The following is a 23820-nucleotide window of genomic DNA, read 5'->3' on the forward strand; positions in this document are numbered from 1 at the left end:
AATACTATGTCTGAACACAGCTAAGCAGGAAAATACAATTAATGCAACAGAAATACTTGAAAGTCACAGGCTTTGAGGCCTTTGCATTGCAATGTTCAAACTGAGTTTCTCCTTAGCCTGTTACCTTGCTTTCAATTACATCTAGCAGTCCCCAGTTCTTCAGAACTTAACAGCCACTGGAGAGTGTGTGTGTGTGTGTGTGTGTGTGTGTGTGTGTGTGTGACAGAGAGAGAGACAGAGACAGTGAGAGACAGACAGATGAGAGAGGGAGAGAGGGAAAATGAACAGCCAAACACATGGAAAACTGTCCTTCTTGAAACTGGCAGACTGGACCTTTCAAGTACAAAGAAAAATTTGAATGTTGCAGCTTAAAATTCAGTTAAGAGAATTCAAAAGCAAGTCATAAATGACACATTATTTCAATAAAAAGTTTTGATTACTATGTTTATCTGTTGTCTTAAGTAACTTATTCACGAAGCTCTATTCTTCCCCAAGACCATTTTGAAGGAAGAAAATACAGGTTGTTCTTGTTTTGTGAGCAAGAAAAAAATACTGTTTTTGGTTGTTTTTTTTTGTCCCTAGGAGGCTGCTTAGTTGGCAGCAGAAAAAGGTAGGAGAGTTTGGTAAGAACAGTTAAAGAGGCACAACTGACCCTTTTGCTGAGTGTTTAGAAGAGGTATTCACTGGAGTTAACTGCTCTGACCAATCCTTAGGAAGCTTTTTAGGATTTAAAAAAAAAAAAAAAAAAAGGGCTGGGAGCGGTGGCTCACGCCTATAATTCCAGCACTTTGGGAGGTCAAGGTGGGTGGATCACCTGATGTCAGGAGTTCAAGACCAGCCTGGCCAACATGGTGAAACCCTTTCTCTACTAAAAATACAAAAATTAGGCAGGTGTAGTGGTGCAGACCTGTAATCCCAGCTACTCGGGAGGCTGAGGCCTGAGAATTGCTTGAACCCAGGAAGCAGAGGATGCAGTGAGCCAAGATCCTCCCACTGTACACTCTAGCCTGGGTGACAGAGTGATACTCTGTCTCAAAAAAAAAAAAAGAAGAAAAAAAGAAAAGAAAAAAGAAAGAAAAGAAACGCTGGTCCTTGAGTTCACTTTGTTAACAAAGCAGATAAAACAATTTATATGCATCTCTCCCACCCCATCCCATTTTTGGCAGAATATAACAAGAACAAAAAGTAACGGACTTCATGGGTTTAAGTAAAGGAATATATACCATTGTTTTCTTAGTTTTTTTTTTTTTTAAGTTTTCAAATTTTAATATGGGTTTTTTAAATGTATTATAAACTTCTGTGGGGCTTTTAAAAAATCCCTACCTAGGCCGAGCACGGTGGCTCACGCCTGTAATCCTGGCACTTTGGGAGGCCAAGGCGGGCGGATCACAAGGTCAGGAAATCAAGACCATCCTAACATGGTGAAACCCCATCTCTACTAAAGATACAAAAAATTAGCCAGGTGTGGTGGCACATGCCTGTGGTCCCAGCTACTCGGGAGGCTGAGGCAGGAGAATTGCTTGAACCCGGGAGGCGGAGCTTGCAGTGAGCTGAGATCACACCACTGCACTCCAGCCTGGGCGACAAAGCCAGACTCTGTCTATTTAAAAAAAAAAAAAAAAAAAAAAACCTACCTATATCAGGTTCTTCTATGTTTTAGCAGGTCTCAGGTCTCAATTTCCCATTTTTAGATGGCAGGCCTATTTTTAAAGGACCAATTCATACTTTAAAATATGTGTACACACACACACATACTTACACACACAGAGACATATAGAAAGTCCATATATTTTTTGAAGCACCATTTCACATCTACCAACAAGAAAAATAATAAACAAATTCATATCCTCATTATAATTCTGTTATGAAGGATAATAATGTAATATGCAATGCCATATTCAAACTATAAATACTATCAGTAAATGAAAATACTGACAGTTTAAATCTCTGTTCAGAAATATTTTTAGAGTAAGGCTCAAATAAATGTGTAGATTACAAACACACTATTTCCTGATCAATCCTAATATTTAAATGAATGCAAAAGAATTTATTTCAAGATCAAATAAATAAAATGAAGAGAGAATACTAAATTAAACTTAGCTGATGAAACATCCATTGTTAACTGAACCCATGCAAAACTCCACAATACAACTAACTGCTTTTACCCTTATGGCCTGATGCAAAATGCAAGCACAAAATGGAGAATACGTACGTACTTAACTTGTTAGCTTTCTACATGTAAGGCTAAATAATTGTCTAAGGAAGACCTTTGCTTTAAAGAATCTGGGCACATTAAAGGAACACAGCTCCCTAATTTGAAGAATAAGACACACATTCAGATAATTTATGGATTGTTATAATTTAGAAAGAAGCCTCTATCTAAACCAAACTTTGAGAATAAAGGCTGATTGAACAATTCATTTATTTGCTAACTGCTTGACTTTAACTACAGACATTTAACTCAACATCAGTTCAACATCTGTCATAGGTAAGAAGCTGTTCTACATGCTGACATTAGCCAGCACTTGGTTATGAGCCACTGTGTTTTATCAAGCTGTCTATATTTTTCAGTAGCAACTTAATTATATATTCTATAAGTTATCAACAATCAAGTTTAAAATCTAGGCTCCCTCCTACTACCCAGTACATGACAAGATGATCTCCCCCAATTTCCAGCTAATTAGTATTTAGGAAATATCAACTTGGAAATGTAAATCTACTTGGAAAATAAGAAAGTACACCATGCAGCTGAAAATGAAAGATAACTTGTTTTCTGACAACCCAGTATCTGCATCTGACATGGCTTCCCTACATTCAGAAGATAACTGAAAACTGATTATACAAAGACACACACACACAATCCTTCTCTTCATGTACATGTCTGTGCACACGCACACACAAATACATTTGTAATCTCATTACCTCTACATTTCGCTTATCAGTATTTAAACAGCTGAACTGCAATCATGACCTAGAATATGGCTTATGTTATGGGCAGGTCTGTTTGAGGACTGCTTGGAAGAGTCAGAGGCAGAGGAATTTGCTATTGTAAGCAAAGGTGACATTGCTGAGCCATCAGGAAGCGCTGTAGCGATTTCTGGAAACAAAGATGTCATATTAAAATTGGATAAATGAGAGTTGGTCATGTGCATTGGTGGCATATCTGGGAGAAGAGGAAAACTTGGTTGAGCAAACCCAACAGGTCTGGGAGGAGATAAAATTGATCCAAATCGGTTATTTAAACTTCCACTGTTTACCTTCTCTGTGCTGGGATTTGAGAACATCTGATTAGGAAAATAGGGGATTGAAATATCATTGGACAGTGTAGGATGAGCAGGAGAGTATGGAGGATAGAAGGAGGGCAGAGTATTTTGCGGATCTACCGGGATGAGGGCTGGAGTTCGAGTGGCACTAGGCTGAGTAACCTGTGGAATGAAGGAAGCATTAGCATTTATTGGTGGATTCATGCCACCCTCAGGAATAAAAGAAAAACCAAAATTTTGTGACAGTGTATGCTGATCAGGACCTGAATTATCATTAGGTACTTGTGGGCTATCAGGCATGAAACGAACAATACTTCCTCTCTTCTCTGTAGCAGGTTGTTGACGTCCAAGAATCATACTGCCACCAGTAGAGAGAGGAAGATGGGGAAGACTTGGATCAAAGACATTACTTTGCCTTTGGTTTCCAGAACGATTCCTTTCAGGTTGACGAATTTTGGAACCACTGCTGTCTTGCAGGGGATGCCTTGATCTCTGGGGAACTGAAGAATTAGCTTGACGTATAGGAGGGCCTTGATCACCATTTCCATGAGACACAGATGGATGTGGCAACGCTGGCCTTGCAACCCCATGCATGTTGGTTGTGACTGGAGGGTTCATGTGGCCCTTGGTCGCATGACTGTCAGTAATCCTCATGGGATTGGATTTCTGCACAGAAACATTGGGGCTTGTGTTTCGACCTTGAATATCTCCTGAGGAAGAGGAACTTGAAAAAGGAATATTCAAGGTGCTGTTCCTGGTGTTAATTGCACCTAACGACATGTCACAACTTTCCCTATTCTGACTATCACTCTCTCTTCTGATATGGACATTTTCATGAGTTGGGGGACAATTATATTCAATTGCAGAGGATGGACCACACTGTGTATTCCTCTGATGTTCTGAGAGTGACCTCTGGCTCCCAATGACCTGATCACTGAGGTGAGGGGCAAGTAAGCTCTGCATGAAACTTTGGTGACAAGTATTTTCACTGTCCCTTGATGGAATACCATTTCCTGTTGGGATGCTCTGAACTGGTGGGTAAGGTAATCTCTTTTGACGGTCAATTGGTGGTGGGCCAGTATTTTGACTAATTCGAAAAGCCTGGGACTGCATACTCCGCAATGATGATACAGGGTTACCTATTTCATTGTTTCTTGAAGATTGTACTTCAAAATTACTCTGGGGCTGTTGACTAGCTCCACTTGGTTTAAACGTCTGACAATCGGAAAGGCGGATATCTGAGGCTACAGTGTGGTCCACACGACCCTGCATATTATGAATAGCCAAACTCTTATTTCTGGGAACATCAAGATAGCTTCTCATTTCAAGCTGATCTGAAACTCTGGAACCCTGAATTGATATCCCCATTCTCTGCTCTGAATTAGAAGATGTCTTTCCAATGAGTGCCTCAGCAGAATAACTTGAAACTCTATTTCTCTCCGGCCTGTGTGGAGTACAGGTCATGTCTGAAGATCTAGTCACAATACTTGGTTGGGACACCATTTGCTGCTCTAAGCCTCTTGATGTCAAAAGCCTCTGCATTGGATTATGCCCAGATACATGTTCAGATGAAACCCCTGAACCTTGCTGTCTGCTTCCAACATCCTGCTGTTGGTGCATAATATCTTGATTGAGATGGTTCTGGGGATGGTTATGATGGTTCCGACTAGTTGAAGGGTTTTCACAGCTCTTCTCTGTCTGGGAGCTTCCAAAGTGTTGCTGCATTTGTTGCTGCATCTGCTGATGGTGGGGATGTGGCTGTCCACTCTTGGATCGGGACTGGTCAGTTCCATGGTGCTTGGGTTGTAAGGAAAGCTGAGAGGCCTGGGTGCCCTGAACAAGATTCCTCTTTTTCTGCATCTGAACTTCCTGTTGCAGAGTCCTCTGTTGGTGGACATTATGGGGCTGAGAGTGGACAGAGCTCTCTGCATGAGGTACATGATGCTGCATTTGATATAAGTGATGCCTCTCTCTTAACTGCCCTGCTTGTTGTTGTTGCTGTTGTTGTTGCTGCTGCTGCTGCTGCTGCTTTATGTAGAGATGGTTACTATGAAGGTGAGATACCCCTTGAGCTGGAACATGCTGCTGAAGGGCCTGTAGATGTTGACTTGCCTGGGTTTGCTGCTGCTCAGCAACTGAAGGCTGAGAACCACAATGAACTTCAGTTTGCCTCAATGCAGGAGCCACAAAGTTGTTACTAGGTGGAAATAATCGTGTAAGGCCATCTCCATGAGCTGGGTTGCTAACAGGCACAACCGAGTTTGAAGAATTAGGAGGGATCTGACTGACCATCATTTGAGTTTGATCAGAAATGGTGTCTGGAGTTCTGCTCATCAGGGACATACTTTCAAGCCTGAGGGGGGCTGGCTGACAGTGCTTTTGCCGTTTAGCTGAAGACAGTAAAAGGTCATCTTGGACAGCACGCTTAGCGGAATCCTTACGGCTTTCATGACTTGGCTTTAAGAGTGGCTCTTGAATCTGTGAATTTGGTATGGTACTAGTCATAGTATTTAGCTGTTCTTGGGAATATTCGGTCATCAGAGATGGTCCAGGAGGTTGACTGTCATAGGAGCTAGATGAAACAGTCAGATTAACCGTTGCAGGCACAGTTGTTTGCTCTGAAGTTGGGGATAAACCCGCACAGCTGGCCAGAGGATGGCTGATGCTGCTCTGATGGATAAGATTATTCACGCTTAAACTGGTGATGCTTGGGGGCTGAGAAGGTGAAGCCTGTAAAGGTGCATTTGATGTTTTAATTCCTAGAGAACAGCTCGGTTTTTCAAGGGGCCTCTCCATAGTTGCTTCAATTGAATCCTGAGAATTAAATTCATTTGGTGTTGCTTCTGCCTGTCCTGTGCCATTCTCTTTAGGTATCTGTGATTTGAAAGGTGGGTCTCCCTCTAACGATGATGCTTCAGAAGGCTTTGAAGCAACTTCCCTTATATCAGCCTGGAGGCCAACTCTTCCCTTCTCCAGGTTCTCCTGGTCAAAAATAGCTCTTGCTGCAAGAGCTACTATATCGGTTTGCTCTACAAAGGTACAGCTGTCACATGTATTAGCTGTTGCATTGCTGGTCACATCTTCTCTTGTTGTTTCAGGAAGCATGGATGCAACTGAGAAACTACGACTACTGCCAGAGCTGGTTGACATGGGAGAGTCAGCCTGTCTACTGGTGATCAAAGAACCATTAATAACCTCTTGATCAGGCAGGCAGGAATGATGCTGTGGAGGATCTCTGTCATCACTGTTCATCAGTAATAGTTCCTGTTTGGGATGTAAATTCACACTTGAATCAACTATTTTAGGATTTTCTGAAGAAAAGTCAGGAGGATCCATCTGATCAGAAAGAGACGATTTCTGAGGGTTTTTTTTTTTAGCAAGATCAGATAGCAATGTAGTTAAACCTTGCCCCTTTAAGAGACCTGTGGTTTGCATTGTATCTGATGAATCTTGCTCAACTCTGCAAGGTTCAGCAATGATTTCTACCTCAGAAACACAGTCAGTACTTGTAGTGCTTGTTGTAGATGACAAACCAGAAACCTGAGAAACCAAAATGTGAGGATCACTTGGAGATGGAATCAATACATTGGCTGAAGTGCAGGGTTTGGCAGCATCTGACAATGCTAAATGACTTGGTGGTTTATCCTGAGGTGTCTCTTGTTGCAGATTAGGGGTAGAATCTTTGGATTTTGCTGGGGCCATTGCAAAATGTTCGCTTGTTACAGATTCTTGGGAGGGTGAGCTGGACTTTTCTATTGACTTAGATTTGGATACAGACTCAGGTATTAATGATTCAGAGTTTAGAACACCCAAAGAATGTGAAGCAGAAACACTCACACTATTTGCCTGGGACATAGAGACAGGTGGTAATACAGCAGGGAAGCTTTCTAGCAGTCCATCATTACAGGGCAGCTCTGCTGAGCTTTCAGTGTTGGGGCAGTCTAACTTGCTCACATCTCTGACTGGATTCAGGGGACACGCTGACTTGTTTGCTGCTAAGTGTTTCCTGGCACCTGGCTTCTTATTCAACCTTTTAGATTTCATGTTAGGAGGCAAACAAGCAACAGTGTTCATCGAGGAAGTACTCACTAGATTATAAGTACTGGCTAGTGTGGCTGAACTATCTGTTGTCACAGGAGGTGCTGCAGTTGCTAATGAAACACAGTTAGCTGTAGTGGTTTGACTATTTGCAGCAGTTTGAGCATTGGCAGGCTGGCTAATAGACAATTGTACACAGCTTTGCCCAGCCATCTGTGATATGCTTTGATTGAGGCTGGCCAAAGCACCAAATGTATTCAGGGCAACATTGGTATTTGGATCTTCGCTGGTGGTGGGTTGAATAATTTGCATAGGGGTTTGATTTGTAGTTCCTGATGAAGACATCACAGGCTGCAAAGCAAAGAGCTGTCCATTTAAAGAAATGGTTTGAGGCTGTTGGTTTGACATGGTAACAGAAAAAGTCTGTGTTGAGTTAGACACTGATAAAGATGAAGGTCTTGGTAATATGTGGACAAGATGCTTTCCTCCAAAAGTCTGTGGTGTTGAAACATTTTGCACTGAATTATTAGACCCTATTACAGTATTGGCTCCATTAATAGGGAGTCGAACAGAACCAGGAGGTGGAGCAGAGAGGAGTGGCAAAGGATTCTGATTAGCTGCCTGTATGATTACTATCTGTTGACCTACTGTGTGGTTGGGAACTTCTGCTCTCATCACTGTTGGGCATGGGGTGGTGCTGGGTGGTTGAAGAATTATAACATTTTGATTAGTTGGAGCTGCATTAACAGCTGACCCAACTGGCTGAGCCATCTGAATCACCTGCATTGCTGAATTCAGTGGAAGGATATTTTTGGGAGGCTGAGATTTAACTTGTGGCTGGGCAATTAGTGGCTGCATAGGTAAAGATGGACAAGAAGGCAATGTTACAACTACTTGCTCAACTGGCTGCCCATCTGCTGGAAAGGAATTATTCAAGTTGATGCCTGTAGCCACATGTCTACTGTGGTTACTTGTGGTAGGGCTAGTACCAGACTCATTTAATACTGGAGTCACAGCAGAAGACGGTGTCTGGCTTAAGGGCTGAATAGTGTTTCCCGCCAGTTGCAAAGTAGTCCACGTTGTCTGTGTGTTTCCAGCTGAAGAAATTCGTGTAAGGCTATTAATGTTTTTCAAATCTGAAGTACTAACGCTTGAAGAAGGCAAAGAACAAGAAAGAGTCCAACCACTGTCCAAAGGGTTTCCCGAAAGAGTGCTTATAGGAATGGTGGCCTTCCCTACTCCAGGGGCAGATGATGCCACCACTGTAGCTGTACTTGTCAAGTCTGCACTCTTGCTAATGCTCATTGGAGAACAATCATCTGCAGTTCTGGGAGGCTGGGAGCAGACTGTGGTGGTAACTGAAACAACAAAAGTGTTTTGAAAATCACCTCTGAAGTCCTGTATGCTCAGGCAGGACTTGTTTCCATGGTGCACTTTAGTGGCAGTTGCTGAGGAGCTGAGGGGGATGTTTACAGCACAAGGGGTCATTTTCTTCAATAATTTGGGGTTCTCTTGTCCATTCTTATTTTCAGAAGAATTTTGATCATTTAAACATGTGTGCAAAGAATGATGTTGGTGAGGCTCAGGTCCAACTGAAACAGCAATCAGTGAGCCACTAGAGGCACCAAGCACACTTGATTCGCTTTCAGAGGTGGGAAGCTCGAGAACACTCTGAGCAGAAATGGCAGCAGGAAGACAAAGAGGAACAGGCTGGTTGGTAGCCAATGCAGGAACTGTGGTCTGATGCCATGGCTTGTTTTCAGAAGGGTAAACTCCAGAAATAGATATAGGAGTCACAAGATTGCAAGTCCTCTGTACTGGCACCACATTGGCGGTCTGCTTTTGTAAATTATGACTAACATTAAAAGTTATCCCCTGAACAGCTGTTCCCTGGCTGTTTCCACCAGGCTGATTCCCGTTGGAATAAACAATGATATTTTTTTGAACCTGGTCACTAGGAATAACAACAGAGACCTTCGAGTTTTTAAGATTTCCTTTCCAGTGAATTGTGGGGTCATCATATAAGCATATGTCATTAGCTTTCAGTAACTCAATATATCGGCCATTTTCTTTTTGAATTTCTTCCAGTTGTTTCCGTAGCTTTTTTATTTCTTCAGCTATAACATTAAAAACAAAAATTTATAAATACCTGGGAATGTCAGTATTTACGATAACTTGATAAAGAACTGTATACTAAACTACTGAATTCTAATAGTAGCATTCTAAATACCTCAACTGAGACTCTTCAGCTCTTTTCTAATACAACTTCTTTTTTCTTTTTAGAATGATATCCTAAATCCCTCTGCCCTCCTTTAAAAAGTATAAATCTTTAAAGGTCAACTGAAAAATTACTCATAATGTAGAAACCTCAAAATTCCCAATTTAAAAATTTCCAATAGGGCAGCTACATAGCTGAAGTAAGGGAAGACATACTGCTATCATGGTAACATGCTAGGAAAATAACATTGAATATCAGTATGCCATTTAAATGCTGCAGCAGCCAACATTACCTGTGATAGTAACAGACAGTCTCTTTATTTTTTATTTTATTTTTTTGAGACAGAGTCTTGCTCTCTGACCTAGGCTGGAGTACAGTGGTGCAATCTCGGCTCACTGCAACCTCCACCTCCCAGGTTCAAGCAATTCTTCTGCCTCAACCTCCCAAGTAGCTGGGATTACAGGTGCACACCAACACTCTCAGCTAATTTTCATATTTGTAGTAGATTCAGGGTTTCGCCATGTTGGCCAGGCTGGTCTTGAACTCCTGATCTCAAGTGATCTGCCCATCTTGGCCTCCCAAAGTGCTGGGATTACAGGCATAAGCCACCATGCCCAGATGACAGTCTCTTTTATAAATGGCTTTAGTTTCTATTTTACCCTTTGAAACAATGGAGACAAAAAGGAATAGAGCACGTAAGAAGTAAAGTGGCACCAAAGTGCACCAAAGAAAGCGTCGACAATGGAACCTGCACTTTGCTTGGTAGGGACAATGCAGGTATGCTACTGAGCAGTGAGGACATTGTCACAGCCCTCCTTTCTAAGGTAGATAGCTTCATCTATGAGTACCACCAATGGGGCAGACTTAGCTGCTGGTATATGCTCTGTGACCCCACACATCCCCAGCTGCCTTGAAACAGTGGAGAGTATTCTCATTCCTTTTCCAAAGCAGCCTATTCTCCAGGCTAACACCCTGTGAGGGAGCCTGAAATGAAAAGCTCCATTCCAACAAAGACAAGCTGAAACTAGCAGATCATTTTTCTTAGTTTAAAACTAAGAGACAAAAGAAAGATACCAGTGTCCACAGACAGTAGAAATTAAAGAACAATCATTATGGACCAAATAATAATCACGGTTCTCACTTACTGTACCTTTACTACCTGGCACATTTCATTCATTATTTAACAACAATGACAACCATAACAGCTAACATTTATCAAGCAATTACTATGTGCTAGGCTTTAATCTTAAGTTCTTGTATTATCTCTTTTAATCCTCATAAGAACCATGAGATAGCAACTTATATTTTATTATCACCACTTTTAGACGTGAGAAACAGGCTCAGAGCAGTTACTGGGACTTAGAGAGGTTAAGTAACTGGCCAAAGGATACTGAGTGAGTAAATGAAGCTGAGACGCAAACCTAGGAGGGCCTGAGTCTAAGGCCATTGCTTTGGCCACTAGATACGTGCACAGTGAGCATGAGGAAGAAGCCACCCAGAGAAAAAAGAGGATACAGCAGACGCACAGAAAAAGAATCAGAGAAATAATGATCATGACAGAAATAACAAACACAGATGTAGGCTGCCTTAGATCTCACCCCTAACCCCTGGCCTGTATGGTCAGCTTTTTCTGAGTCCCATGCAACTTACATTTTTCAACGATTTCCCTTTTTCCTAAGGTAACTTGATTGCCTCAGCCTCTGTGCTTTGAAATCAAAGGAGCCTTCATTAGGAAAGTCTACTCATCATTCTGTCTTACATACCCTTCTGCGGGGTGCCTCAAATGGTCACTAAACATGGATCATTCATCTATCTGATGGCATCACAAAAGGACCTGGGCCATAAACACCAGCTAAACCAGGTGAGTGGGGAAGCTGCTAATATTTAACTAAAAGTAAACAAGGAGAATTCTGAATGCTGACCTCCTAGGTATGCTTTCCAATATCTTTCCCATCCATTACAACAAACACAGCCTGGCACTGGCCTTACCTCAGGCAATTCTGCCCTTTTTTCTCTCCTTTTAAGGTGGCCTACTGAGTTGTCACAGGAAATTCTCTCCCTGCACTTGTCAGGGGCATAAATAAAACACACTTTCAAACTGGCCTACCCTGAGCTTTACACTTGCCTGGAATATTTATTTTCCACTGCTATAAGGAAACTTTCTCTCCAATGCTAATGGAAAAAGAGAACTCATTTGATGGCATTAAAAAGTCACCTTTATCTAAAAATCAAATATCATTAAATGATCAGGCAGTTTGATGCACACAAGTAGTATAAACAAAATGAATGTTTTGGCCTTTTTTGTTAATGCATAGTTAAGTCTTGGCACAAGAATATCCTAATCTTGTTTTTAAGTTTCACTGAGCAGAACTCCCCCCTTACATCTTCTTATGGGATTGCCCTAACTGCAATGTCCAATTGGAATAAAGGAGATTTAGCATTACCAGTATCATGAGTTAGGCAAACATGAAATACACAGAAGAGTTCCAAGTCAAAACTATGTATGCCTGCAAGGTAAGAGGTGCTCACAGAGGAGGAGAAAGAGTTAGACTGAAATGAATGTATTGGTAACACTATTCTTCCAGACCCACTGAATGCAGGGTCTTCATGTTTTGGGGCCAAAAAGCTTTCTATATCATAAGATAAATTTCACTGTGACACAAACACCTAAACAGTTTTTAAAATAACAAAAAGTAAGAACTTTTAAATCTTTACCTTGTTCATTGTTTCCTCCATTAAGCAGGAGTTCATCATTTTGCCTTTTCAATTCTGTTATATATTTAAAGGCTTGGTCCAGGATCATATTCTTGCTCTGCCCAAGAAAATTTTAAAAGTTTACAAGTTTCACTAAAGGGTAAGAACTTGCCAGATGAAACTCTAAGCTTTGTCTTTATCACATATATATGATACATATCTTCTCAAAATTTAAAATAGGCACTATATTCAAAAGCTTTTACTGTATATTTTTCATTTATTAAATGGTCATTGGGCATCTAATGTGTGGCAGGCTCTGTTTTAGGCACTAGGGATATACTAGTATAACAAACAAAGTCTCTGTCCTTGAAGTATACACACGCGCGTGCACACACACACACACACACACACACAGAGGAATGCTATGAAGAAATATAAAGCAGGGTAAGGGGGAGCCAGAGTGATGGTGGAGGTTGCTCTCTGCAATGGACTGAATGTTTGTGCCCCCTAAAATTCATGTCTAAACCCTTATTCCCAGTGTGATGGTATTTCAGAGGTAATTAGGTCATGAAGGTGGAGCCCCCATGATAGGATTAGCGCCTTATAAGAAGAGACAGAGATGATCTCTCTCTGTCTGCCACTTGAGGACATAACTAGGAAGTGGGTCATCACCAGGAAGTGAATTGGCTGACACTTGATCTTGGACTTCCCAGCTTCCAGAACTGTGGGAAATTAAGTTACCCCGTCTATGGCATTTTTGTTGTAGCAGCCTGAACTAAGACACTGAGAACATTTGTTGTATATGGAGGTTGGGGAAGGGCCCTGAATAAGGTGATACCTGAGCAAAAACTGGAAGGAAGTGAAAGGAAGCAGGCCCTGCAGATACATGGGAAAAGGGAGTCCAGACAGCAGGATCAGAAGGGCAGGGGCCCTCAGCCAAGCTAGGCTTGGCACGTTGGAGGAACGGTAAGGAGGTGAGCGGAGATACAGTGGAGTACACATGGGAGGAGTGGTAGAAGAGGCCAGAGAAGGCCTTCAAGACTGTGTAAAGGTTTTGGATTTTAATGTTATTCTTTACTCTGTTTAACCACAACTACAAATTATTCTAAATAATAGGTCAAGAAAGAAAAGTTACTTGATTCAGTTTTGGTGTTGTGCTTCCAGTACATTGTATTCCTAAGCTTTTTCAAAAAGACTGTATGTTATGTTAAAGTATTCCTTTATACTCATGTCCAACATATGCCTATATACATCTCTTTTAAAAATCCAGACGAGGCCAGGTGTGGTGGCTCACGCCTATAATCCCAGCACTTTGGGAGGCCGAGGCAGGCAGACACTTGAGGTCAGGAATTTGAGACCAGCCTGGCCAAAATGGCAAAATCCCATCTCTACCAAAATTACAAAAAAATTAGCCAGCCATGGTGGTGCACATCTGTAATCCCAGCTACTCAGTAGGCTGAGACACGAGAATTGCTTGAACCCAGGAGGTGGAGGTTGCAGTGAAGTGAGATCCTGCCACTGCACTCCAGCCTGGGCGACAGAGTGAGATTCTGTCTCAAAAGAAAAAAAAAACAAAAAAAAAAAAACAAAAACAAAAGGATTTTGTATTTCTTTACATTTAAAAATATATCTTGGTGGCCAGGTACAGTGGCTCACGCCTGTAATCCCAGCACTTTGGGAGGCTGAGGTGGGCAGATCACCTGAGGTCAGTAGTTTAGACCAGCCTGATCAACATGGAGAAACCCTCTCTCTCCTAAAAATACAAAATTAGCCGGGCGTGGTGGCACATGCCTGTAATCCCAGCTACTCGGGAGGCTGAGTCAGGAGAATCGCTTGAACCCAGGAAAAGGAGGTTGTGATGAGCCGAGATTGCACCACTGCCCTCCAGCCTTGGCAACAGTAGCAAAACTCCATCTCAAAAAGATACACATATTGATATCTATATCTGTATATGCAATACTTCCATATAGCATCTAGATACCCTTCTTTTTTTTTTTTTTTTTTGAGACAGAGTCTTATTCTGTGGCCGAGGCTGGAGTGCAGTGGCGCAATCTCAGCTCACTGCAACCTCTGCCTCTCGGGCTCAAGTAATTCTCCTGCCTCAGCCTCTCAAGTAGCTGGGACTACAGGCACATGCCATCACGAATGGCTTTTTTTTTTTTTTGGTAGAGACAGGGTTTCACCATGTTGGCCAGGCTGGTCTCGAACTCCTGACCTCAGGTGATCCTCCCGCCTTGGCCTCCCAAAGTGGTGGGATTACAAGTGTGAGCCACCACGCCCTGCCTCTACTTATTCTTTTTTTTCTTTCTTTTTTTTTTTTTTTTTTTTGAGACGGAGTCTCGTTTTGTCGCCCAGGTTAGAGTGCAGTGGCGCAATCTCGGCTCACTGCAACCCCGCCTCCCAGGTTCATGCCATTCTCCTGCCTCAGCCTCCCCAAGTAGCTACAAGCGCCCGCCACCATGCTCGGCTAATTTTTTGTTTGTTTGTTTTTAGTAGAGATGGGGTTTCACCATGTTAGCCAAGATGGTCTCGATCTCCTGATCTCGTGATCCACCCGTCTCGGCTTTCCAAAGTGCTGGGATTACAGGTGTGAGTCACCGCACCCAGCCTATTTATTGTTTCTAATGACTGTATTTATTTTATTTACCAGTCTATTGTTGATAAACATTTAAGATATCTTGTCATTTCTGATTTTTCTCCTTCAGCTATCAAGAATGTTGCAATGAATGTTTAACCTCTACTCCAGCATATATATTTTTAGCTATCTCTAGTACTTTGTAGATAACTGTTTTCATGTAGGAATCACTGTGATTTAGTCCTTTGTTTGGCAATTTATAATTCTGAGTTCTTTGCACTGAGTCCCAACAGAGAACCAATACATAAACCCAGAAAATTATTTACTACTAAGAGAAAAATAATATTATTCTTTTTAAAAACAATAATCTGAACAAAGGCAGAACCTGATAATTCCCAGCCACCTGCCCCACTACTGCAGACAGGGGCCAAAGCCTGTGAAGAAAATCTTAGTCGGCTCTACTTCTCATAGCCAAATACTGACTTCCTTTGCACATTCTAGGGGGGTAGAGTAAAATGGTTATGGTTTCCTTTCTTCAGAGAAACTCGCAGGGATGAAAGCCAAGAGCAGGAAAGTAAGATTTTCCTGGGCAAACATCTATGTTTACTGAGTAGCTACCTTCCATTGAGACGTGGAGAAAGAAAAACAAATTAGAAGGCGTAGTATGTGCCATTGTGTTAAGGAAACAGAAAGAACAATTTTTAAAAAGGCTGAAAAATACATATATGGAGCTGGGCGCTATAATTCCAGCACTTTGGGAGGCTGAGGTGGACGGATCACTTGAGGTCAGGAGTTCGAGACCAGCCTGGCCAACATGGCAAAACCCCATCTCTACTAAAAATACAAAAATTAGCCTGGCGTGGTGGCATGCACCTGTAATCCCAGCTACTCAGAAGGCTGAGGCAAGAGAATCACTTGAACCTGGGAGGTGGAGGTTGCAGTGAGCCAAGATCATGCCACTGAATTCCAGCCTAGGCGATAGAATGAGACTCTGTCTAAAAATAAAAAATAAATAAAAATTAAAAAATTTTAAAAACCATATATGGAAGTCTAAGTCCATCCTACAGGGAAGAATGAAAGGAAATGAAGAGTAAGTCCTTTCCAAGGGAGACAACATAGAGAAGCAAGCTGATTTGCTCCTTTGACATCCTGGGAAGGCTCAACACTGAGAACCACCAGCCTCTACAGAAGGTGGGGCGAGCTGGGGGTTAAAATAGAGGGGAACTGGCTGAAAGACTCCTAATAAAGCAGTAATAAGAACCACCCCCTACCCTGCCCCCACGCACATATTCTACACAGCTGGGTGACTTTCCCTTCCTGCCCAAACCGCAAGAGACAAGTTTATTTTCTGTGAAATTTGAACCAGAGAATTTCAGCCTCAGGGATACTTGGCACAAACGTGGACAAGACGAGGGTCCTAAGTGAAACGGGGGGGTAGAGTAAAACTCTGCCTACTACAGCACAAGACTCTCTAGCCCTCCAACCCCCATCCAGCTCCCAGAATAAGAGCAACCAGGCTTATACTCCTCTTGCTACCAGTCCCACTCCCAGGCAGGAGACTGATGGGTTCTTCTCTGAGAAAATAAAAAACTTAATAGTTATCCCACAAAAGAAAAAAACTACAAATACTGATATGCTTTAGTTCCACAACAAGAACAACAAAACTAGCATAGCTTCTAATCATGCAACACTTAGGGCCACCAAAAGATAAATCTATTCGATCAGCTTTTTAATGCCTCATTCCCAAGAAAGAAAAAAACAGCTTCAAGTCACTAAACATTTAAGGAAAACCTCCCCAAAAAAAGAAGAGACAAAAAGGGGAAAAAAGGAAATCAGAGGAAATAAACATAAACTGAAAAAAACTTCAGGAAAACACCTGCATATACTATTCAGAGGTGAGAAGATATTGTATCCACAAACATATGGTAGGAAAAGGAACAGAGAATAAGAAAAAAGACTCTTGAAAATTAAAAATATAAGAGCTGCAATTAAAAACAGAAGAGCTGGAAGAGGCCAACTGGTTGAGAATGAAAAAGGAGAACAGAGGGTTCCAGAAGTAAAGTCTTGAAGAAAGAAAATGGCAAATGAAAACTATGTAGTACACTCAACCTTGTAGAAAACTGTACTAACAGATGGCTGGAAGTGTCAGAAGAATTAAAGATAAGCACATGAAAAATTAAGCAAATGGAAAACTATGAAGTAATTATTTACTCCCCCCAAAGACAAAAGCAACAAATGAAATATAATAATAGTACACTCCTTGGCTCAGCCATGAAAAATATTCACTCTTTTAAAAACATAAAAACTGAATACCGATTTAACCAAAAGTCATAGAATTATAATGGGAGGACTGAAGAAGAAGAAGTCAGGGGAAAAACATAACAACGAGTCAATAGATAATATCTAAAATTGAAAAATTCAGGTACAGCAACAAAAGTATGTTATTTAGAAATATAACAAGGAAAAAAAAAGCAGAAGAAACAGTTGAGAATATTTGCCTCTGAGGAGCTGTGTTGGGGTTAGGAAGCAGGTAAGAGATTAATGTTTGTTGTTTTAAGCTTTTTAGTGCCGTTTGCTATGTGTCTTATTAAGTTTTTGCATATTTTCATTTAATTACAACATTATAATAGTGATTATTGCTTGGGAGTAAGATATCACTTTATTTTTTAAACCTTTTCATGCCTTTCATATTGTTTCAATTTTTTGTTTTGTTTTGTTTTCAGTGGAGCATGCTTTATCCTCATCATTAGAAGGAACAAAAAGGTACCTTCATTAGAGGACACTGTCATACTTTAAGCCGAGATTTTAAATACTACTGGGGGTTAAGAGGGCATGGAGAATAGATTTTTTAAAAGATCCTTGGAAGATTCTAAGTAAGAATTTAAAAGGAGTAGGAACATGCATTGGCAGGAAAACAAAACGAAAAAATGCCTGGCAAATAGAGTGGCATACACATAAGCATAGTCATGTGATTAACTTAGTAATCAAGAGAAAACTGAAGAGTCTAGAAATTATATGGTACATTTGACCATGAAGAAACTGTACTAAAAGACTGTTGGAAGCATGGGAAGAATTAAAACAAGGCAATTATTAACTTCAAAAGAACCATACATAGAAACAGAAAGGAAAAAAAATAATCATTCTAAGCACCAAAACAACTTAGGGAATTGTCTGTTCATACGCATTGAATGAGGATATGAGTAGACTTCTTACCTGCTTCAGGGCAGGAGAACATGGGATCAGCTCTCCTATTCTGTTTATCCCAGCATTGATTTTCTTCTTTCTATGCCTCTCCACTAGATGGGAGAAAATTCGTTTATCAAACCTTACACTACTTAGTCAAAGTGCCTTCATTCAACCAAAGTAAAGAAGTTTTAGGTAAAGAAATCACTAAGAAATGCTTATCTTAGCCAGGCATGATGGCTCACACCTGCAAACCCAGCACTTTGGGAGGCCAAGGCGGGTGGATCACCTGAGGTCAGGAGTTCAAGACCAGCCTGGCCAACATGGCAAAACCCCATCTCTACTAAAAATACAAAAAGAAGTTGGGCATGGTGGCACACGCCTGTAGTCCCAGCTACTTGGGAGGCTGAGGCAAGAGAATTTCTTGAAACCCAGGAGATGGAGGCTGCAGTGAGCCGAGATCATGCTGCTGCTCTCCAGCCTGGGCAAAAAAAAGAGGCCCCGGTTGGGAAAAAAAAAAAAAGCGGGGGGTGGAGGGGGAGGTGAAGGGGAAGGGCTTATTAAACATTATCACTATAAATAACTGTAATAAGTAAAATGTCTAAGATGTCATTTTTAAAGTCTAGTTTTATAGAAATCTACATAAGTAATACTTTTATTAGCATTTTGTTTTTTCTTTGACACAGGGTCTCACTCTGTCACCCAGGGTGGAGTGCAGTAGTGTGATCTCAGCTCACTGCAACATCCTGCCCTCAGCCCCTTCCCTGGGCTCAAGCCTCGTGAATAGCTGGGACCACAGGCATGCAACACCATGCCCAACTATTTTTTTTTGTATTTTTAGTAGGGACAGGGTCTTGCCATGTTGCGTAGGATGGTCTCAAACTCCTGCACTCAAGCTATCGGCCCACCTCAGCCTCCCAAAGTGCTGGGATTACAGGCGTGAGCCACTGTACCAGACCTTAAAATTTTAAAGACCATCATTGATAATAATTACATTCAAATTACAAACAAATAGGAATTGCTAATATTTCATTACTATTAGGTCATCATTCTATTATAGTTCAAGTAATTACTAGAGATTTTAATGATAATCAAATTTAAAGAATCCACTAACAAACAAGTTACTAGAAAGCTGTCTCTTTATGGCAAATGCGCAAATAAGGCCTTTCTAGGCAGATTAAAGAACCCTGAAACACCTTTTTGGATGACTACTGGGCCTTTTTGGAACAGAAACAGCTATTAGTTATGACTTAAAATACATAAGAAAGGGCATTGGTTTGGTTTTCTCTATGGGATCTGGGATCTGGACTCTCCACTTTGGCTATGTTGGATCTTTCCCATCAAAGAAACAAAGTAACTGACAGCTTCTCAATCAACTGTGAGATGTTCCAGGCTTATGTGTTACAAATTTAAAAGAGGTCAAAGGACAGAAGACATTATACAAATAATTTCTATAAGACACTGTAAGTGGAACCATTAGTATTGTCTATTTTCTATTACAAAGTTTTCTAAAACATTCCTTTTTAACAAAGGATTCCAGTGCTTCTAAGTAGATGATCTTTCAGTAGCATGGGTGTGACTTGTCTTGCAAAATATACATATTTTTTGCTTTATGATCTAGCAGTAAGAGCATCCTTCTTTTCTTTCTTTCCCCCTTCCCCCCCCCTCTTTTTTTTTTTGCGACAAGGTCTTGTTCTGTTGCCCAGGCTGGAGTGCAGTGGCACAATCACAGCTCACGGCAGCCTTGACCTCCTAGGCTCAAGCAATCCTTCCACCTCAGCCTCCAGAGTAGCTGGAATCATAGGCATGCACTACCATGCCTGGCTAATTTTTTTAATTACTTGTAGAGGTGGGGTCTCCCTATGTTGCCCAGGCTGGTTTTGAACTCCTAGGCTCAAAATATCCTCCTGCTTTGGTCTACCAAAGTGTTGGAATTACAGGCATAAGCCATCATGCCTGGCCTAGCATCCTTTTCAATGACACCTAATTAGTCTTTCTTAGTAAGTTGTAGTAAACAGCTTTTTTTTTTTTTTTTTTTTTTTTTGAGACACAGCCTCACTCTGTCACCCCTGGAATGCAATGGCATGATCACAGCTTATGGCATCCTCCAGCTCCCAGATTCAAGCAATTCTCCTGCCTCAGCCTTCTGAGTAGCTAGGATTACAGGCATGCACCACCACACCCGGCTAATTTTTTATATTTTTAGTAGAAATGGGGTTTCACCATGGTGGCCAGGCTGGTCTCAAACTCCTGACTTCAGGTGATCTACCTGCCTTGACCTCTGCAAGTGCTGGGATTACAGGCATGAGCCACCATGCTCGGCCTATAAGCACATATCTATGGCACCATGTGACAGGTGACTCCAATAAAAAAGGCTTAGCTCTTATGGTCAAAAAGATTAATTTATACAGCCAAAAAAATTAAAGCAATAAACTGTGCTTACCTTTCCTCTGAATTCTCTAATAATAGTAGTTGTTGGTTTCTAAGAGTAGATTTTATAATGCAAGGAGGTTAAAAAAAAAGTCAACATTAAGACTTTTTACCCCCTGCTGAAAAATGGAGTTTCAAAGGCAATAAACTCCACATTCTGAGAAACAGCAATATCCCACCAGTGTTCAACATACTTTTCCATAGATAAAATTTTCCCAAGGGTCCTTTGCTTAGACAAAGGAAGGTATCATTTATAGAATAATAAAAATTAACTTCTAAAATAATATTTTTTAGACCTGAATGCAGTCTGTGATAGAAAATAAGATGCTACACAGTGTGCCAAATTCCAAATGCATGCACAATTAATTTTATAGATGTTTATCTGGCTTTGGCCTATAATTTCAATATCTGAGATAAAATCCAATATTTATTTTCCATACTTTTCCCCATAATTGAGGACTCCAGAACTTAATTTAAGACTGTTCACATTGCAAGGCCTAAAGGGTCTATAGCCTGCTGCTCATCTCTTACCTATACCTCTAGGCAGCCAGCCCCCTCAGGAATTGCTGCAAAGATACATTCCCTCCATACTATCTAGGAGAATAATATCTGGACTACCTTGGTAGGTAAAATCACTTAAAACACTAGCTCCAGGGATACAGTAATCTCTTAAAGTATCTAAACAGACTATGAATCAGAAGATGATAAGCAAGCCATCTTCATGAGACTCAGGGAGCATTTTGTCAATTAAAAACAGTAAGGGAACATTTTCCTAAAACATAATGAATAATGATTCCTTGCTTATAACATAAAAACTTATAATCAACTGCAGTATGATTTCATTTTGAATGCAAAAAATGCTAACAGGTAAAATTTAAATTGTTTCTACCTGCATTGTGTGTCTCCCGGTTTTTCTTTCTGAAACAAAAAGTACAGATAAAAGGTAACATGAAAATAATGGGAAAGTATTTTTACCACTTTATAACTTTGAGAATCATAAAAATAAATTTTATGAATTTGTATTTGTTGCAGCAATAAGAAACAATCTGAAGAAACATTTCCTTAATATATATTATGGTATGAAAATCTAATGGCAGAGAACCTCAATATAAATTTAGAAACCACAATTTCTGGAGGTAACTACAACTCTCTATTCTTCCATACCCAGAAGTCATAGGTTGGGAAATGAATCAATCACTGAAAAGCTTAATTAACTATTTCAAAATGTAACTTAGGTGCTGGTAAATTCACGAAGTGATGTGCCAAGTAGATGATTTCTGATGTTTGTCCTGCACCTAGGCCAGTACGGGTGTGGGTATACAGGAGACACAAGCAACAGTAGAGAGTAGTTTTGTAATCCCTAGGGAGGGAGATGTTGCAGCCAACAGCACCCGTGCACAGACAAGTGGCATTTGAGCTATCTTGTATTCATGTACCTTAGGTTGTCCAAACTCTTAAATTTTCTTGAAATCCAATCTACTAAAAGCATTGACCTTCCCTTTTATACACAATTACTCAAAACATTAGCATTCTCTAACAGCTATTTGGTAAGGAAAGAGAATCGTGATTTTAATATTAGTAGAAGCATTGGCCATGCAATTCTAAGGAGAAACATTGCTAACGGTGCTAGAAACTCAGAAAAAAAGGTTATACAAAGAACCAGAAGTAATATTGTTCTGATACGCATATTAGCATTAATGGATTATAATGTCACAAAATGTCTATTCAAACTGACTAGAGCCTAAATGAACTTAGGATATACAAAAATTAATACTATAGGCAAGGGAAAATGTCGTTAGCAACAAAACATTTAACATAGATTTGGTAATATATTAACTACTGACAGTCATTCTTGTTATACTGCTAGTAGAATAAGAACAGACAATTTTTTTTCCTTTTTTTTTTTTGAGATGGAGTCTCTGTCACCTAGGCTGGAGTGCAGCGGCGTGATTCTGGCTCACTGCAACCTCTGCCTCCCAGGTTCAAGCAATTCTCCTGCCTCAGCCTCCCGAGTAGCTGGAACTACAGGTACGTGCCACCATACCCAGCTAATTTTTGTATTTTTAGTAGAGACAGGCTTTCACCATGTTAGCCAGGCTAGTCTTGAACTCCTGACCTCAGGTGATGCGCCAGCCTTGGCCTCCCAAAGTGCTGGGATTACAGGCGTGAGCCACTGCACCCGGCCAGGACGGAAAATTTTTAACCATATACCTTTTTCAGTAAATCTGTATTTATCTAAAAATATTTTTGGAAAGTAATAATTTCCTAGGTATCTAAATACAAGTTCTCTAAGGACTACCTATGTGGCAAAATAGGAACTAATTCTGCTTCTTATCTGCCCAAAGTATATTACATTGGGGCTGTGGATACATACCTGTGCTGCTTTTTTGTAGGCGTCTCATTCTCTGTCATTTCTGGCATGGTTACAGTAATAGGAACCTACAAAAGCATAGAAAGACACACCAGAAAGCTTAGTCATTCTAGAATCTTATAAAAATTGATCAATAGCCATTTGATTTGAATATTAAAATGCTAAAAAAAAAAAACTGACATTGAAAAGCACTGGATTAGGTGTTGCAGATAGAAGTATAAGAAAATAGGATAAAAGTACTATAATTAGTAAATGTGGAAAATGGTGAATATCAAATGTGAGGTATAGCCAGAAAGTACTTGAGAAAACTTGAGTAGAAAAAATATCACTGCAGGCTTGGAAATCAAGAAAAGCTTAAAGGGGATGTGAATTTGAGCAAGAGCTGGAAAGATAGGTAGAACATACTTGAGTTGGGAGAGTATGCTATTTGTTCACGTGAAGTGTTATACAGAATTTAAACTAAAACAATGGTCCCCAACTCTGAACACAAAAAAAACAAACATGACAAGAACACAAACATGTAATATTCCATACATGAAAGCAAGCATTCATTCACTCACTCATTTGTTGGGCTTTAACTTCAAACTGCTAGAAGTCTCACATTATCATTTGAATGTCATTAAAATCTGGGCATGAAAATTCTATATATATTTCAATTATCAGGCTACTAAATAATACATGCACTATTGGAAAATATACATATATATAGGAAAAGGCCGGAAAGCAAATACATTAATATATTAATCATAGTTAAGTAAGGGTAGTGATATTTTGGTGATTTCATTCTCTTCCCCGACTTTCAAAAATTTCATAATGAAAGCTGTGATGCTTTTATATCCCAGAGACTGACAACTGTATTAGTCCGTTCTCCTGCTGCCATAAAGAAATACATGAGACTGGGAAATTTACAAAGGAAAGAGGGTTAATTGAGTTACAGTTCCACAGTGCTGGAGAGGCCTCTGGAAACTTACAATCATGGTGCTCTGTCACTTTTTGAACACTTTGCTGCTTAGAAATTTCTTCCACCAGATAACCTAAATTATCTCTC

At 40.5% G+C, this 23820-nt stretch overlaps 1 protein-coding gene across 1 annotated transcript; it reads right to left on the reverse strand.

Annotated features, from left to right (window-relative positions):
- Positions 1–1772: 1772 nt before the first annotated feature.
- On the reverse strand, positions 1773–22822 carry USF3 (upstream transcription factor family member 3). The gene is made up of 5 exons (XM_025376126.1): positions 22776–22822; positions 21291–21319; positions 18002–18084; positions 12235–12331; positions 1773–9418 (listed from the first exon to the last, which is right to left on the reverse strand). Exons 1-5 carry the CDS (start codon positions 22820–22822, stop codon positions 2946–2948), a joined length of 6729 nt encoding a protein of 2242 aa, XP_025231911.1. The 3' UTR covers positions 1773–2945.
- Positions 22823–23820: the final 998 nt, after the last annotated feature.

The sequence above is a fragment of the Theropithecus gelada genome, chromosome 2 (assembly GCF_003255815.1).
Source record: "Theropithecus gelada isolate Dixy chromosome 2, Tgel_1.0, whole genome shotgun sequence".
Taxonomy (NCBI): Eukaryota; Metazoa; Chordata; class Mammalia; order Primates; family Cercopithecidae; genus Theropithecus; species Theropithecus gelada.

Bases quoted from the DNA above. Each gene is read 5' to 3' on its own strand.
- USF3 (XM_025376126.1), bottom strand. From the start codon at position 22,822: ATGCCAGAAATGACAGAGAATGAGACGCCTACAAAAAAGCAGCACAG. The intron at 12,332-18,001 runs GTAAGAAGTCTA...TTTCTTGGGCAG, and splicing joins GTTCTCCTGCCCTGAAGCAG to AGCAAGAATATGATCCTGGA. The intron at 9,419-12,234 runs GTAAAGATTTAA...TTAATGTTATAG, and splicing joins TGGAGGAAACAATGAACAAG to CTGAAGAAATAAAAAAGCTA.